The sequence below is a fragment of the Dama dama genome, chromosome 1, assembly GCF_033118175.1.
Source record: "Dama dama isolate Ldn47 chromosome 1, ASM3311817v1, whole genome shotgun sequence".
NCBI lineage: Eukaryota > Metazoa > Chordata > Mammalia > Artiodactyla > Cervidae > Dama > Dama dama.
Window position 1 is genome coordinate 61,803,763 of NC_083681.1, and position 14,102 is coordinate 61,817,864.

The 14,102-nt window shown below is 44.4% G+C and overlaps 1 protein-coding gene and 1 non-coding gene across 3 annotated transcripts in view; one reads left to right on the forward strand and one right to left on the reverse strand.

The window, feature by feature from the left end:
* Positions 1 to 10,363, reverse strand: part of LOC133062397 (uncharacterized) — a 191,263-nt gene extending 180,900 nt beyond the window's left edge. The window contains exon 1 of one of the 2 annotated variants that reach the window (XM_061151346.1): positions 10,178 to 10,363. Coding sequence is in view for 1 of the 2 variants with exons in the window: in XM_061151339.1 (XP_061007322.1) it covers positions 4,703 to 4,838 (136 nt within the window). In the remaining variant the exon portion in view is untranslated. Of the gene's footprint in view, positions 1 to 4,702; positions 4,861 to 10,177 lie in introns of those variants that run through there. The other variant, XM_061151339.1, reaches the window with a different exon arrangement.
* On the forward strand, positions 6,261 to 6,383 carry LOC133064942 (small nucleolar RNA SNORA26). Its single transcript, XR_009694778.1, has one exon. It is a non-coding gene; the product is annotated as a small nucleolar RNA SNORA26 (small nucleolar RNA).
* Positions 10,364 to 14,102: the final 3,739 nt, after the last annotated feature.

Genomic DNA, 14,102 nt, shown 5'->3' on the forward strand with positions numbered 1-14,102 from the left:
TGCCAAAATTACCAGAGGAGATGCTGAATCAAGTGGTCTACCTGGTGTCCTGAAGAGAACCAGTTTCTTGGAGGAGAGGGAGGAAATCGGCATGCGACCGCTGATGAATCAATCTGTTTAGTTCATGTAGAAATAAATCCACTGGGTATGAAGACCTCCATTCAAAGTTCACCAAATGTTACTGTGCTTCTCTATATTAAAATTAAAAATGTCAAACTCTAGAAAGACATTCTGTCATTGCTGGCTTTCTAACCAAGCTCAGATTCATTCCCTCCTCTCCATCTTTTGCTGCACCTCTTCAGAGTGGTATTGTATCTTGCCTGGACCATTGCAGTAGCCTCTAAACTGGCCCCTCTGCCCTGAGTCTCTCATTTTTCACACTGCTGAAAAGTTAATCTTCCCAAAGTCCGGCTCTGATAAAATTACTCCCCTGATCAAAAAACTTGAATCATTGCTTCCCATCGCCTGTTAACAGAATTAAGATCACATTCCTTAGTCTGGGATTCAAGGCACTTTTCCCTTTTCCTACATCACTCCAAGCAATCTGCAAGGCCCACCCCCTTAGTACAGACTCCCTTCTTCTGAGCTTGCAGTTCCCCCACCTGGAGTACTGTCCCCTGCCCTCATTACATCTCCTCTTCAACCCTCTAAGACAAGATTCGATCCATGCTTAAAGGCTTAGAAGAGAAATTCCATCTTTTCTATAAAAAGTGCAAAGAGCAGTTCCCGGTTCATAAGCACTCAATAAATATTATCTGTTATCATTGTTGTTACTGCCATGAAGTCGTTAATCTTCAAAGATGGAACCAACCCCTTCCTCTTACAGGATTTTTAATTTTAGCTCTCTTAAGATACACTTAATTACATGGTATTCCCTTTCATAGTTATTTAACTATATATTTCATCTTCTCTTAACAGACTGTAAGCTCCTTAAAAAGATCTGATTTCATTCATTTTTGTATCCTCCATGTCAGAATACAAGGCCTTAAACACAGATTTGAAGAAAAATGTTCAGTATTGCACTAGGCCACAGGGGGGCATGGTTGAGCTACTCTCAATGGTGGAGTCAGCCTACAATCAGTAATATTGTCTTTAGAACTGAAAGGCTTTTCTCCCTTGAAAGTGTATTTGTAAATCTGTTTAAAATAAATATATATGCATTATGTGTGATTACAACTCTGTTCATGTTGACGTGGAAAGACAGGTGCAATACAGTGAATTTTAAAAAGAAATAAGCAAAATAGAATTTCTATGGTCTGATTTTTATAAAAATCTACCTGGGCTTCCCAGGTGGGGCTAATGATAAAAAAACTCGCCCGCCAGTGCAGGAAATGGAAGAGACACGGGTTCGATCCCCAGGTTGGGAAGATCCCCTGGAGGAGGGCATGGCAACCCACTCCAGTATTCTTGCCTGGAGAATCCCATGGACAGAGGAGCCTGATGGGCTGCCGTTCATGAGGTCACAAAGAAATCAGACATGACAGAAGCAACTTAGCATGCATGCAGCACATTCTTAAACATTCACGGGAAAAGTAAAAGTCTGGAAGAATATCCACCATGATGTTATGACCTGTTATCTCTAGCAGGGGAGGGGGTAAAAGAGGGCAGTAATACGGAGGTTTTTATTTTTATTTAGTACTTTTTTGGATTTTTAAAATAATCAATGCATATTAATTTTATAATTGAAAAATTAAAGCTATTTACTTTAGAAAAATATCCAAAGTGCTTCTCTTTCTTTTCATCTCATCTCCATCTCCATATTTGATGTATTTAAAAGTAAACACACAACTTTGAGAATTTTCTGATGTACTAAAGCAAAGATTTTCAAAATCTCTTGATACATTGCACCAGGGGTGTCTCAGTAATTTTTCATGGCACCCCTGAAATGAAAGAAATACCTAACAGTTAACACTTGTTAAGTCGTTGAGTTCAAACAACTTACTAGTTATGTCCTAGTAATTTCATAGCCATTTAAAAGAATAATATGAATAGACTGAAAAAAATTAATTTCCTTCTTAAATGATCACAATCACTTATTCATGGACTGTGTACACCTACTGCACACGAGACAGCTTCTTAAACATTGGAATCGGATTGGACACTGCTCCCCTCGTTTCCTACTCCACGCTGGTTCCATCTAATGACCGGCTTTACCACTGCAGCCACCAAAAACCCAGCTCCGCAAAGATATGACATCATTAAAGGAATGCAGCACGATCTAATGTTGAAACTATGAACACCTCGAGCTAGTGGTTCTTGAGCATCCCACAGTATAGCTCTGTTTCCTTTAAAATTTAAAATATCTCATAGCACCCTGCAAGTGCACTGCAGCACCTCAAGACACGGAAGGGCACAATTTGAGAATCGGTAGATTCACAAGATAAAGCTGGTTGTTTTCTGTGAGGTTGGTGGAAGGGGAAGAAACCTCATTAAATTTTCCTTGAAACTATTCCAACCTAATAGCTCAGTCAAAATTACTTTTGTTTTCTCTGAACCAAAGTCTTCCGGGAAGGAGAAAAGGATGGTGTGGGAAGCTGAGCTAACCTCCAGGCTCAGAGTTTCCACGTGTCCCCATTCCACCAAGTTCAGTTCAGTTGCTCAGTCATGTCCGACTCTTTGAGACCCCATGGACTGCAGCACGCCAGGCTTCCCTGTCCATCAACAACTCCCGGAGCTTGGTCAAACTCATGTCAATTGAGTTGGTGATACCATCTAAACATCTCATCCTCTGTCCTCCCCTTCTCCTCCTGCCTTCAATCTTTTCCAGCATCAGGGTCTTTTCCAATGAGTCAGTTCTTTGAATCTGGTGGCCAAAGTACTGGAGTTTCAGCTTCAGCATCAGTCCTTCCAATGAATATTCAGGATGGATTTCCTTTAGGATGGACTGGTTTGATCTCCTTGCAGTCCAAGGAACTCTCAAGAGACTTCTCCAACACCACAATTTAAAAGCTTCATTCCACCGAAGTCCTCTTCTAAATCTCTTCTCTCCAACTCAAAACTGAGTACCAAGAGCAGCCTCCAAAGCAGCATGTCCCTGGGAAACACCCAAATTCTTCTCCATGTTTTTCTGAGCCTAGATCTCCAAATATCCTACTAACTTTTCCATCTCTCTACCCAACTGTTTTGAGGCTTTGCAAAGATCTAAGGAGAACTTCTGTTGAGCCAGCCCTCGACCCTTCCCAAATCAAAAAGGACTTTCTCCTGCCAGGAATCACCAGTTAGCTCCTGGGACCAAGCCCTCCAATCAAGTTCAAAACTGCTGCTATCCAAATCCACTTGACATGGGGACTAAGAAGAATTTTTTCTCTAAAGTTGAATGAATCCAATTTCACATCTTGATTTAATGAGATGATTGGTGATTTTCTATTATCAACTCAAATATAATTAAAATAAATCCCAAAGTCATCGCCCACTTCTGCGGAAGGAAGCTCTGTTCAGGGACTGCTTAAAGAACTTAATCTTACAGGTAGGTGGAAACAACCCAAATATCCATATATAACAACAAATGTAGCATATACATACAATGGAGTACTATTCAGTCTAAAAAGGAAGGAAATACAGACCCAGGCTACAACATGAATGGACCTTGAAAACATTACACTAAGTGAAATAAGCTAGACACAAAAGGACAATTATTGTATGATTCTACTTACATGATGTCCCGTGAGATTAAATTCATTGAAAATGGAATGGCGGTTGCCAAGGGCTAGAGTGGGGAGTGGGAATGGGAGTTATTGTTTAGTGGGTATGGAGTTTCAGTTTGGGAAGATGAAAAAGTTCTGGAGTTGGATAATAGTGATGGTTGTTGAACAATGTAAATACCCTTAATGCCACTGAATTGTACACTTTAAAAACATTAAAATAGCTAAAGTAAATTTATGTTTAAAATTAGCTTTTTAAAAGTCATGGAGATGATTTTTATGGTAAGGGGAGCCTTTGATTTAACTGGAACCATGTCCCTGGGTTGGGAAGATCCACTGGAGAAGGAAATGTCAACCCACTCCAGTATTCTTGCCTGGAAAATCCCATAGACAGAGGAGTCTGGCAGGCTACAGTCCATGGGGTCGCAAAGAGTCGGACACAACTGAGTGACTAAGCACAGGCTATGTCCCTAAATGTCAGGCTTCCCAGGGGGCTCAGTGGTAAAGAAGCTGCCTAGCAATGCAGAAATCGCAGGAGATGAGGGTTCAATCCCTATGTTGGAAAGATCCCCTGGAGGAGGAAATGGCAACCCAGTCTAGTATTCTTGCCAGAAAAATCCCTTGGACAGAGGAGCCTGGCTGGTTACAGTCCACAGGGTCGCCAAGAGTCGGACACGGCTGAACGACTGTGCACGCACGCACACTGATGTCCCCGTCAATGGAGAGCTTGCAGCAAACCTAGAGATGAGTACATTTGGGTGATTTGGTGTGAAACACATACATGAAGTTTCAAAACCCTGTTCTAAAGAAAACAGTGTCTAAATAAGTGGACAAATAATAGAAACAGGGCTTCCACCTCTTCTAGCCCATCAGAAGGAAGAGGAAAGTATTCCTAAGGAAATTCAAAATCTCCCCCAAATTTCCCAGCCCTTCAGGAACAAGTGTGAAATTCTCACTCATCTTCCATTCAAAGTTTGATGCCGCACTTTCCCTTTGCTATAAATCTGAGGCAAGTAGTGTCTGGAATAGCAGCCTGAAGAGAGGGGCAGATGCTCACTGACCTGGGTCCCAGAACCCAGTGTCCTGGGGGTGAGGCGACCTGTGAGCTGTGACCTGGCTGGACTGTGGGACTGATGTTGTTAACGGAACATGGTGCTCTGTCTGCTCTTCCCTTGCAGGCCTGGTCTCCTGATACATTTCCAAACTGTGTTCTGGGGTCAGCTGGGGTAATGCTGCATGATACATTCTGTAAAGGCTCCGAGAAGTCCTGCAGAAGAGAAATTTCAACTCCAGCTTTCTCACATCCTCACCCGCTGATCATTTAAAAATGTCCCTAGCTCTTCCTCTTCTCTATTTTGTCACTGGTATCCAATCTCCAATCTTCAGAGTCTTTTTTTTTTTTTTTTTTCTCCTTTGGCCAATATATACCATCAGTCCTCAAACTATAAATTTGGCTCCTCCTCTCCCATCAAAACTTCTTTTTTCCTATGCCTCCTGCCATCATGCTAGTTGAAATCCTTACGATCATCCCGCTTGACTATCCCCAAAGCCTCCTCGCTGGTCTCCACATCTTGTTTTCTTCCCTTTTAACAACCACCATCAGAAGAATGGTTCTAGGTCAGGTCAAAGTGCTGGGCACATCACAACTACACTTAGGAGCCCTCAATGGCTCCCAGGGCCAAACGGCTAAGGAAGGCCAGACCGCTCAGTGAGGTTCTCTCAGCCTTTCACTCCAACCTGTCCTGGTCTCATCTTCCACCTAACATTCTAGTCAACTCAACTATTTACAGGCCTCAAGATTTCTTACCAGCCACCCACTTGCGCTCTTCAATGAACTCTGAAGTCCAGCTCAGACACTAGAATCACTGTGAAATCACTGATCTTTTCTTTGCATTCTCCCAAACACTTCAATTGTTGGATCTCATAATACAATCAGCTTTGATTAGTGTCACATATCAAAACAATCAACAGTATATCCAACATGTTACACACTGAAGGACTACAACTTTGAATATCAAACTGTCTTATTCATCTCTGTATTTTCCCTAACTGCCTAACACAAGGCTTTATACATAAAAACATTTAATAAATGTCTGTTGAATGACATTTAGCCCTGTTTCACACTATCAAATTCTTAAATCTCTACTATAGTCTTAAGCCAGCTATAGTCAATATTCTTTTTCCTGCATCCTGGACCTTTCTTCTGTTGAAATCTTAGATGGAATCCCAATATATGTTTTACAGAAAGATTTCATATGTGTTTTTAGATAAAGAGTAAATAAAACACATCTCATTTTATAATGAGTGACATTTTATATATATATATATACACATATATATGTGGCATCTCATTTTATAAGCATTTATTTTAAATTAAAATGTCCAACATTTTAGCATTTCTCTTTATTAAGTGAACTACTGAGAATAGTAGGCAGTTTTGATGAACATAAAATTTGAAGTAGAGGGTTTGCAATCAGTCATTTCTGGATCCAGCTTATTTCTATATTTTGACTTGGTTTCACACAATTGAGACTATCCCAAGTCACATAGATAAGTCACAGTGTGCAATTTACGCTAGTGGATCACTGATAGAGTAAAGAATTTCATTCGCCCTTTCCAGTGCCCTTTTAAGGCTGACGCAGTGCCTTAAGAGGCTAACACAGGAGGGTAAAGAAAGTCTCCATAAAACCCAGAGAAGAGATTTTTAGAACTCCTCTCTGGATCCTGTCTGGAGTCACAACTGAACAGGGAGATTTTAAGTCTTAGCACTTACTAGTATGTGTATAGTTAATACCAAAGTCATTAAATTTAAACTTGACCTTCAGTTTGAAAAAAAAAAATAAAGTGCAAATACAACTTGTTATATCAGCAAGAAACTAATCACTCACAGCAGTTAAGGACACAGACTCTGATTTAAAACTAAGATATCCTATTTATCTATGCAGACTTTAAGCAACTTATTTGGCCTCAGTTGCCACATCTGTAAACTGGAAATAAAAATAATTCTTCCCTCATAAGGTTGTGCAAAAAGAAGATGGGTCACACAAATTAATGCTTCAATGGTCCTGTGTGTTAAAACGTAGTACAAGAGAATCAGAGTGTGCAATCTTAATGTTTTATCATATATAAAGCAGTTACTAAAACATTTATAAGATGTACAGAAAATAGCAACATCACAAAACCCGCATACCCACCCAGGTTAAGAAAGAGAAAGATGACAGTTACTTTTGAAATGTCCAGTGTGTCCTTCCCACACCTTTTCTCCCCTACGAGGTAACTGTTACCTTTCCCACACTGTTTGGTGTGTTTTGTTTGTTTGTTTGTTTTCATTTTTAGCACTTACCCTGGCACTAGTATATGCCAGCGGAGAAGTCAATGGGAACCCACTCCAGTACTCTTGCCTGGAAAATCCCATGGATGAAGGAGCCTGGTAGGCCACAGTCCATGGGGTCTCTAAGAGTCAGGACACCACTGAGCGACTTCACTTTCACTTTCATGCATTGGAGAAGGAAATGGCAACCCACTCCAGTATTCTTGCCTGGAGAATCCCAGGGATGGGGGAGCCTGGTGGGCTGCCGTCTATGGGGTCACACAGAGTCGGACACGACTGAAGCGACTTAGCAGCAGTATATGCCAGGTTTTAGGTACTTTCCAAAATTTACTCCAACTTAACCATCATAAGCACTCCATGAAGTAGATAATATTTTCCTTCTTAAACGTGAGGACTGTGGGTCACAGAGATGCCGAGGGGTAGTCTGCAGGTGGAGGCACCCGGATTTGAACCCAGGAAGCGGGCCGCTGTTTCCTAGGTTTTAAGGGCTTCCCCGGTGGGTCAGATGGTAAAGACTCCACCTGCAATGCAGGAGACCTGGGTTCGATCCCTGGGTCCGGAAGATACCCTGGAGCAAAAAATGGCAACCCCACTCCAGTATTCTTGCCTGGAGAATCCTATGGACAGAGGAGCCTGGTGGGCTACAGTCCATGGGGTCACAAAAATGTGGACACGACTGATCGACTAACACAATCCCTGCTTGCTAGTGGGCCGCCGGAGTCCCTGTCCACCGACACAGCCAGGCTTGAAATACAGTTCAAAGCGCACTCTCATGCTGCATACTTGAATGAACATTTATTAAGCATACACCTGCCGAACATCACGCTGGGCCCTACAGCGCTTCAGTAAAAGCTGCTTCTCCGACTGCAACTGCAGTTCCCCCGGTTCCTCCCTGCCCCCGGTCTCTAACCCCACCCCTCAACGTGCAGGGCCGCCTGAGGGACCCTGGGAGCCCAGAGTGGCCGTGAGGAAAGGCCAGCAGACCCAGACACTCCACCTTGGTGTTGCCCAGGGTGGTTCTCAACAACAATCAATCCCCAAGGAACCACGGGAAATTCCAAACTTCTCTGCCCCCACTCCCAGCCTCTTCCTCATCAAGGCTTCCTCCGAGAAGTGAACCACGTAGGAATCCTCAGGAATCCACAGCCTCTGCCAGCAAGAGGCCAGGCGCAGCTTTGTGAGTGACCCAGCCCACAAGGAAAGGCCTCGGCTTGAGCGCATGTCACTCCCCTAATTACTCCCTGCGCTGGGAGTCCAACAATAACAGCGCATCTTTCACGGGCACCTCCCACTGTGAACTTGGGAACCTCGCATGCAGCCAAGCGCTAGGAAGTGCTAAAAGGGTCAGGGGCTGTGTGCGGCCAGAAGTCCCAGGCCCCTGGGGGAGAATCCCACTCGCTCTCTAGTCCAAAGTCTGGGCCCCCAAAAAACTGCCTGAGCCCCAGCTGCCTCCAGGGCCTACTTCCTGAGGCTGGGAGGGTCACCATGGGTGGGGTGCTTAGAAGAGCCAGTGGGTCACACGGCAGCTGCACCCAAGCTACCCAGGGGAAAAGGAGGTGGGGGGGGGGGCAGTAGGGGGACCAGGAGATGTTTCCTTGAGGGTCACATTCACTTAGCAAATGCTCCCAAGGCAAATGCTCTATACTCTGAACTTTTTTTCCTTTTCTTTTTTTTTTTTTTAGTATTTACTAAATATGAGTCCTGGTAGACTCTGGGAAGTGGCTTGTATGGTTCTAGGATGTTATTAATAACAGCAAGTAAAAGAGCAAAGTTCCTTAAATTATCACAGTAGGGGCACACAATAATCTAATAATTTCAGATCATGATAAGAGCTTTGAAGAAATAAAATATCCTTGTTGTATGAGGGTGGGCAGGGAAATGGATTTTGAAAGCAGAGATCTGAATAACCAGCAAGCAAAGCAAAGGCAAGAGATAATCACTCCAAGCAGAGGGAACATCAGTACAACTGTGAGGTCTCTGATTTAATGCTGATTGGGGGTTTAAGAAATGTTTTCTGAAAAATTAATGTTCTCTAAAGTCTAGTACAAGGTAGACTTGAGTTCTTTAGAGTGCGAAGATCAAAGTGCTATATTGGAAAATTTGTTCTTGGCTCTAAGATGCAAAAAGAATGTGTGTGAATATATATTTACATGTCTCACAAGGGTCTTTAAAGAAAGCCTTTCATGTCCTTTATCCTTTAAACTTTTATAACTTAGGTTGAAAGTGTGATACAATCTTTAACTTCTAACTCATGTATTGAGAGACCTTTTTCTCAGAACTAATGAAGGCTTCTGTTTTCTTAGGATGTAATTAACCTCCCTGTTCTAGAATTTGAAATAAGAATGCCCTGTACCTCTAAATGCAACTATGTAAAAAGTATGTGTGCACATGGCCTTAGGCAGTGGGAGATATAGGACAGGGGTAGGGTTGTTTTCAGTATTCCTTTTGTTGTTGTTGTTAAGACTGGGGAGAAAAGAATACATTGTGCACCACTGTGCGGTCTTCTTGTCCTCGATGTTAATAAATGTGTTTTTCACTGTTGTTTATATCCCGTTTCTAACATCACTACCATCTTACATCTGCTCCAAGCCGCAGAGTTGAAAAGTGCACGAGGTCTTCACCAACCCCTGTGCAGCGAGTGCGCCTGCTCATGCGCACCCTTCTTTCTCGCTCTAGACAGCATTTCTTGGGGAGCCCTCAGGCTCCCCCCGGCCATATTTCTCCCTAGGCTCTTATTAAAACCAGGTGCGCGGGAGGCGGGCCTTTTTGGCCAGAAAAGCCTTCTCTGGGCCCGAAGCTCCCCCTTCCGGTGTGTTTTCTAGAGGGAACTCGGAGCTGAGCGAAGAGAAAGCAGGCAGCTGGTCCCGGGCGGGCAAGCGGGGGTGACCTTGTCGAGCCGGGCGCGCGGCTTGGCCGGGCAAGGGCGAGGTGCCCAAGGGCAGAGAGAGGCTGGGGGCGGGGAGGGGGGTAAAGAGCCGGTGACCCGGGACATTCCCGCCCCGTGCCACGCAGGCCCCCAGGCCTGGCGGAAGAGGAGCCGAGGGAAGCCGCACAGACCCCGCGCATTTGAACTTGAAAGCCGGGCTGGCGGCGGGCTCGGAGCAGACTGCCGCAGGAGCCGCCGGAGACCCCGACCGTCCCTCCCGGGGCTCCTCCGCAGCCCCGCGCCGGCTTCCAGAGTGTCCGCCGGATGCGCAGCGCTTACCCTCTGTGGCCGGTGTCGCTCGAGTCTCCTGAGACCGGGACGGCCCTTGTGGGGACCGGTCGTGAGTGACGCGGTGACCCGGGCCGCGAGGCGCACAGCGCGCCCGCCCAGGCCGCCGCAGCCCGGCGCCGGAAAGCCTGAGCTTCCGGGGGCGCGGGGCGGCCCGGCGCGGGGTCGCTGTGCGGTTCTCTGCCCGCGACTCGACCCGAGAGACTAGGGAGCCCGGCAAGGGGCTTAGCTTGAGAGCCTCGCCCCGCAACCTGAAGCTCGAATCCGGCTCAGCCTCTGAGAGGGCGTTGGCTACTTAGTTGGGTCAAAGGGCGTGCTGGCGCTTTGATCCGACTCTAAGTGTTCAGAGTAGGAGACAGGCCTCAGGAAAAAGAGGAGCGTTGTCAGGTCGCAAAAAGTTAAGGTGCAGAGAGGAACAGAGACCCCCAAAGATGTACTTCCGAATTTTGAGTGGCTATTTCCTATTCCTGGGACCAAACATCAGACCGGCCTGTTTTCTCATTTTCTCTAACTGCTGTTTTTTAAAGCCCAGTTACCAGGGTCTTGATAGCCTTTCAGCCTGACAGCCTTGCTTTCTGAGGGACTGCATGAATTTTAAGTGACTTCAGGAAACAAACAGCCAAACAGACAAGGTTAGAAAACCCAACCCATCCCAAAAGTTTGCCTAACACCCTGGGCTCTGTAAAAACCCCTCCATAGTGGATCACTCCAGCACATCTTCTGGGCTTGGTGCCCTGTTTGGTGGGAAAAAGTGTTCTCAGACTTAACCCCAAGATCCTGTGACAATTAACAAGTAAACTCTAGAGAAGTTTCCAGATTAAAGCTACTCTAATGATTTCTGGCAGAATACCGCCTACACCAGTTTCTCAAATTTTGGTCCACAGACCACCTCCATTAGATTCCTGGGGGAATCCTTGTTGTATGTTCAGGATTTAGAGCTTATACTATAGCTGACAAGTTAGATTAAGAGCCATGAGCCCAGAAATTTGCATTTTTAACAGCTTGCCTTGTGAAATGTCTGCTCACTATAATTTGAGAATTACTAAACTTGGCCTTTATTTGACATTGCTAAAATGGTGCTTGTTTTCCCATCTGGAGCCCTCCCTCTCAACAGTATTAAGCATTCTTTTTTTTCCCCCAAGTGTAGATTATGAAGTTTGTGTTCCAAACAAACTGTGCTTTATTTCCTTATTTCATGAATTTTTTAAACGAAATTATGCCAAAAGCATTACTTCCCACTGTATAGAGCTCTGAGCACATACTGATAATAAAGTAGATGGGTGATATTATGTGAGATTGTTGGATGGCATTACCAACTCAATGGACATGAGTTTGAGCAAACTCTGGGAGTTAGTGAAGGACAGGGAAGCCTGACATGCTGCAGTCCATGGGGTTGCAAAAAGTTGGACTCGACTTAGCCAGTGAACAACAACTAATGTTGGGCTCTTTGTCATTCTGAGCCACACATATTCTTGCTCTGTTGCTGGAGACTGAATGTTTTGTGATTTGACTCCTAACCACCACCACCCCCGCCCCCCTGCCCTCCACAAATTCATTTGTTGAGACCTAATCCCCAGTGTATCATGGCATCTGGTCCCATCCCTTCATAGCAAATAGATGGGGAAGAAACAGTGACAGACTTTACTTTCTTGGGCTCCAAAATCACTGTAGATGGTGGCTGCAGCCATGAAATTAAAAGAGGCTTGCTCCTTGGAAGAAAAGTTATGACAAACCTAAACAGTGTATTAAAAAGCAGAGACATTACTTTGCCAACAAAGGTCTGTCTCATCAAAGCTATGGTGATTCCAGTAGTCATGTATGGAAGTGAGAGTTGGACCATAAAGAAAGCTGAGCACCAAAGAATTGATGCTTTTGAACTGTGATGTTGGAGAAGTCTCTTGAGAGTCCCTTGGACTGCAAGGAGATCCAACCAGTCCATCCTAAAGGAAATCAGTCCTGAATATTCATTGGAAGGACTGATGCTGAAGCCGAAACTCCAATACTTTGGCCACCAGATTCAAAGAACTGACTCATTTGAAAAGACCCTGATGCTGGAAAAGATTGAAGGCAGGAGGAGAAGGGGAGGACAGAGGATGAGACGGTTAGATGGTATCACCAACTCAATCGACATGAGTTTGACCAAGCTCCGGGAGTTAGTGATGGACGGAGAAGCTGGCTTGCTGCAGTCCATGGGATCTCAAAGAGTCAGACACAACTGAGTGACTGAACTGAACTGAAACCCCAGTGTAGGGTTCCCCCAGTGGCTCAGCTGTGAAGAATCCACCTGCAATGCATGAGATGCAGTCTGATCTCTTGATTGGGACAATACCCTGGAGAAGGAAATGGCAAGCCACTCCAATATTCTTGCTGGGATAATCCCATGAACAGAGGAGCCTGGCAGGCTATAGTCCATAGGATCACAAAAGAGTTGGACATGACTTAGTGACTTAACAGCAATAACAAACCCCCCCACCCCAGTGCAGTGGTATTTGGAGGTGGGACCTTTGGTATTTGGATTTGGGGCCTTTGTAAAAGAGGCCCCAGAAAGCTTCTTCATCCATCCCGCTGTGTGAGAACACAGCTAGTTGATGGCTGCCTATGAACCAGGAACTGGGCTCTCACAAGACACAAAATCTGCCTGTGTCTTGATCTGGGAATTCCCAGCCCCCAGAACTGTGAGAAATTTGTGTTATTTATAAGCTACCCCGTCAATGGTGGTGTATTATACCAGCCCAAAGGGACTAAGACACCTGCCAGTTTTTCTTCTACTGCTTCACTCAGCCTCAATTAGCACAGCTTTTCTTGGGTGAAATGGAAGCAGAGTCTGTGATCAAGATGGCTTCCAAACTGAACTACACAACAAAAGCATCTATGGAGCTTTTAAAATACTGATGCACACAGAATCTCAGCAGTTCCAAACACATTGGTTTGCAGAGCCTATTTCACAAAACATCCTGTGGGATTAATGAGCTATCAAAAATAGTACTATCAAAAGTAGCACTGAACTGAATTTGAGGAAATAAATGCATAAACAGAATATTTGCAACAAAAACACTCAAAACTCAGTTGCTTATAATATAAAGAAATTGGAAATAACCCAAATTTATCCAGCAGTAGAAAGTGGGTTAAATAAATGATGGTACATTTATACGAAGGAATACAAGAGAACTATGAGTGTAGTTTAGAAACTATTTATTGGTTTGGAATGATATTCTTGATGAGTAAAGTGAAAAGTGCAACATGAACAATTGCTCCATTCTTGTTAAAAAAAAAGTAAAAAGTCTAGTGGTAACCAACAGAAGACCCAAGAAATCAAACTCCCAAGCTGATGATAGTGAGCTCTGAAAATCCTAATTTGCACTGCAGCACTGGGAAACAGAACATAGAACTGTAATTGGAAGTCTATTGAAGTAAATTGATAACCTCTCCAAGTCATTACAGCTGGGTGACTGTGTCCTACCCCAGCAAAATACTGGAGAGGCTAAATGCATTAAAAACAAAAGGATTAAATGAAAATTTAGATACAGCCCAAGCCCTGATCTCTAGTAGGTTGAAAGCCTGACGTATATCTTCTAAAGAGGAGGCTGTAGAATTCTTCTCTGATGAATCTGGCCAGCCAAAAAGAAAAGAGGGACGTCCCTGGCAGTCTAGTGGTTAATGTGCTTTCCAACGCAGGACATGTGGGTTTGGCATGTAGGTTTGATCCCTGGTCGGGGAACTAAGATCCCGCATGCCTCGTGGCCAGAACATAAAACAGGGGGATACGATAACAAATTCAATGAAGATTATTTTTTAATGGTCCACAACAAAACAACAAAGAGAAAAGATGCTGACACGACAGGCTTATGATCAGATCCAATAATATCACCCTGTGGTGAAGCCCATAGTTGACAAGCCCCATCCTCACAACTCCCAA